At 46.1% G+C, this 2,975-nt stretch overlaps 1 protein-coding gene across 1 annotated transcript; it reads left to right on the forward strand.

The window, feature by feature from the left end:
• The first annotated feature begins 696 nt into the window (after positions 1-696).
• Positions 697-2,719, forward strand: LOC108862434 (xyloglucan galactosyltransferase XLT2). The gene has a single exon (XM_018636568.2). The coding sequence runs from the start codon at positions 906-908 to the stop codon at positions 2,460-2,462; it is 1,557 nt and encodes a 518-aa protein (XP_018492070.1). The 5' UTR covers positions 697-905; the 3' UTR covers positions 2,463-2,719.
• The last annotated feature ends 256 nt before the right edge of the window (positions 2,720-2,975 follow it).

A 2,975-nucleotide genomic window follows, 5' to 3' on the forward strand; every position in this document is an offset into this window, starting at 1 on the left:
ATTTAAGATAATAGTTTCTGTTTCTACAAGGACACGTTGTCTGTTACACTGAGTTCCAAGTGGTCTGTATTCACCGGCTCCTGTGGTCTTCCCTTGTCGGTTGCCGGCATAGACGGTTCATCTCACAGGCACGTGTCCATGACTTTCCACTCCGTAATGCTTCCAACGCCTTGATAAAATTAATATTCAGTGTACTAATCAGGACTCCCATCTTCTAAAACTTTTAGTATTATCACCCAAAGTTTTAACTTGTTTTATTTAGACCCAATCTGAGATCTTTATACATCTATTCTTACCAAAATCATGGAGCTTAACACAATGGTCTACTGCGCTAACAGCATAATTTATGTTCTGAAAATGTCAATGGTTATTTGTGACAATTAAATCATGTTTTCTAGTCGTTAATTTAATGATATATTTCAATAATTAGCAATAAAGTTATGCTTAGCAATAAATTTTCAATCATTGAATTGTTAGATTCGAATTACCAGACCTGCGTAACAATCACGATTCGATCGAGGATGACTAATGGAAATAAAATTCATTTATTAACACACACTTATCACTCAACGATGTTAGGGGAGAGTTTACAAACTCGTAAAAGTTTTGAGAGAAAATCGTGAACCCTCAGATAAGTTTGGTAGCAACCGAAACGAATTAAATATATAATTTCCATTTTACTACTTTTTATTACAGAACATTAAAAAAAGAAAAAAAAAGGTAAAAGAAACAGAATCTCCTTGTTTCTCGAGCACTCATAAAACTCTTCTCTCTACTTAGCTTTACGCCATCAACGAGAACCACAGAAACAACAGTATTCTTCTTTCCCGGAGATTTTAGCTCCGTCTTCAGTAACGCTATCCAATATTCCCGGCGACGGAATCTCTCTCTCCTAATAGATAACTATGCTCCCAGTCTCAAACCCAACCAGTCCTGAACGTCTCCTCAAGAAATCGAGATCACCAGACAAAACCACCACCACCGACACTGATCACAAAACCTCGTCAGTCAACCGCTCTGCCTACGTAGCCGCCTCCCGTAGCCACTGCACGTGGCTCATCATCTCTCTCCTCTGCCTCCAGCTCCTCCTCTTCCTCACTCTCCGCTCCATCGCCTTCCCCAGCCGTCGCTCTCCCGAAACCTTCCCTTCCCCCGCCGCCGTCTCCTCCATCGAGTCCCTCTTCGCCTCCAACGACGAGCCTCTCCTCACCTCCGACGACAAGCCGTCTCAAACCCGACCCGAATCAAACGACTCCGGAAGATGCGAGACGGGTCGGGTTTTCGTCTACGACATGCCGAAGATCTTCAACGAGGTGATCCTCCAGGAGTGCGACAACCTCAACCCGTGGAGCTCCCGCTGCGACGCCCTCTCCAACGACGGCTTCGGCAAAGAAGCCACGTCCCTGACAGGCGTGATCCCCGACGATCTCGTCCCTTCCTGGTTCTGGACCGACCAGTTCGTCTCCGAGATCATCTTCCACAACCGGATCCTCAACCACCGTTGCCGCACCCGCGATCCGGAGTCCGCCACGGCCTTCTACATCCCCTTCTACGCCGGACTCGCCGTCGGCCAGTACCTATGGTCTAACTACGCCGCGGCTGATCGCGACCGTCATTGCAAGATGATGACCGAGTGGGTCAGGGAGCAGCCTTATTGGAACAGATCCAACGGCTGGGATCATTTCCTTACCATGGGCCGCATCACATGGGATTTTCGCAGGACCAAAGACGAGGATTGGGGATCTAACTGCATCTACATCCCCGGGATGCGTAACATCACGCGCCTCCTCATCGAGCGTAACTCGTGGGACCATTTCGACGTCGGTGTGCCTTACCCCACCGGGTTCCACCCCCGATCCGACTCCGACGTCGCGAAGTGGCAGGGTTTCGTGCGGAATCGCCGCCGCGAGACGCTCTTCTGTTTCGCCGGAGCGCCACGCGCCGGGATTCGGAACGATTTTAGAGGATTGCTTTTGGATCACTGCAAGGAGTCGGGAGGAGCTTGCCGGGCGGTGGATTGCACCGCGGGGAAATGCGCGAACGGCTCGTCGGCGATCTTGGAGACGTTTCTCGGCTCCGATTTCTGCCTTCAGCCGCGAGGGGATAGCTTCACGCGCCGGTCGATTTTCGATTGCATGTTGGCCGGTTCGATTCCGGTTTTCTTTTGGCGTAGAACCGCTTACATGCAGTATCAGTGGTTTTTACCGAAAGAACCGGGTAGTTACTCGGTTTACATAGACCGGAACGAGGTGAAAAACGGGACGTCTATAAAGGATGTGTTGGAACGGTTCAGCAAAGAGGATGTGAGGAGAATGCGGGAGAGAGTGATCGATTTGATACCCAACTTGGTGTACGCAAAGTCTCCGAATGGATTAGAGACTTACAAAGACGCATTTGATGTGGCCTTAGATGGAGTTTTTAGGAGATTCAAGGAGCAAGAGAATTGGTACAAATGGAGATGATGAGGAGGAGGAGGGAGATGGTTCGATAAATGATTATTTATTTATTAATAAGGGTTTTGGAAAATTTAGCTCCAGTAAAGTTTTATGATTACACTGTAAATTTATGATTTTTATTTTTTGAGAGATGAATAAGTTGGTTAGTTGAGTTTTGTTATTTACACTTGATGGGGATAGTCAAGGAAGTTGTGCTATGTGTGGAGTTCTCATTTTATATTATTCTCTTTTGGAGATAACGAGTATAATGGCTTTACGTGTTAGATGTTGTGTTAGATGTTGACGGTTCTTGAATATTTAATACATCTGCAATTTTTTGGGATAGTTAGGTAGGTGGGAAGTGAAATAAATGGACCAAAGGCTTGCAGTTCCGCACGTAGTTAGATTAGTTTAATACGATTTGTACCATGATAATAGAAAAATGAGAAGGGTGGTAGGTAGAAGTCGAATTTTGATTTTGGGGTTTAGGTTTGATATTGATACTAATGACGCTTTGATGATAATAAATACTAAATAGAT

Source organism: Raphanus sativus, chromosome 5, assembly GCF_000801105.2.
Source record: "Raphanus sativus cultivar WK10039 chromosome 5, ASM80110v3, whole genome shotgun sequence".
Taxonomy (NCBI): domain Eukaryota; kingdom Viridiplantae; phylum Streptophyta; class Magnoliopsida; order Brassicales; family Brassicaceae; genus Raphanus; species Raphanus sativus.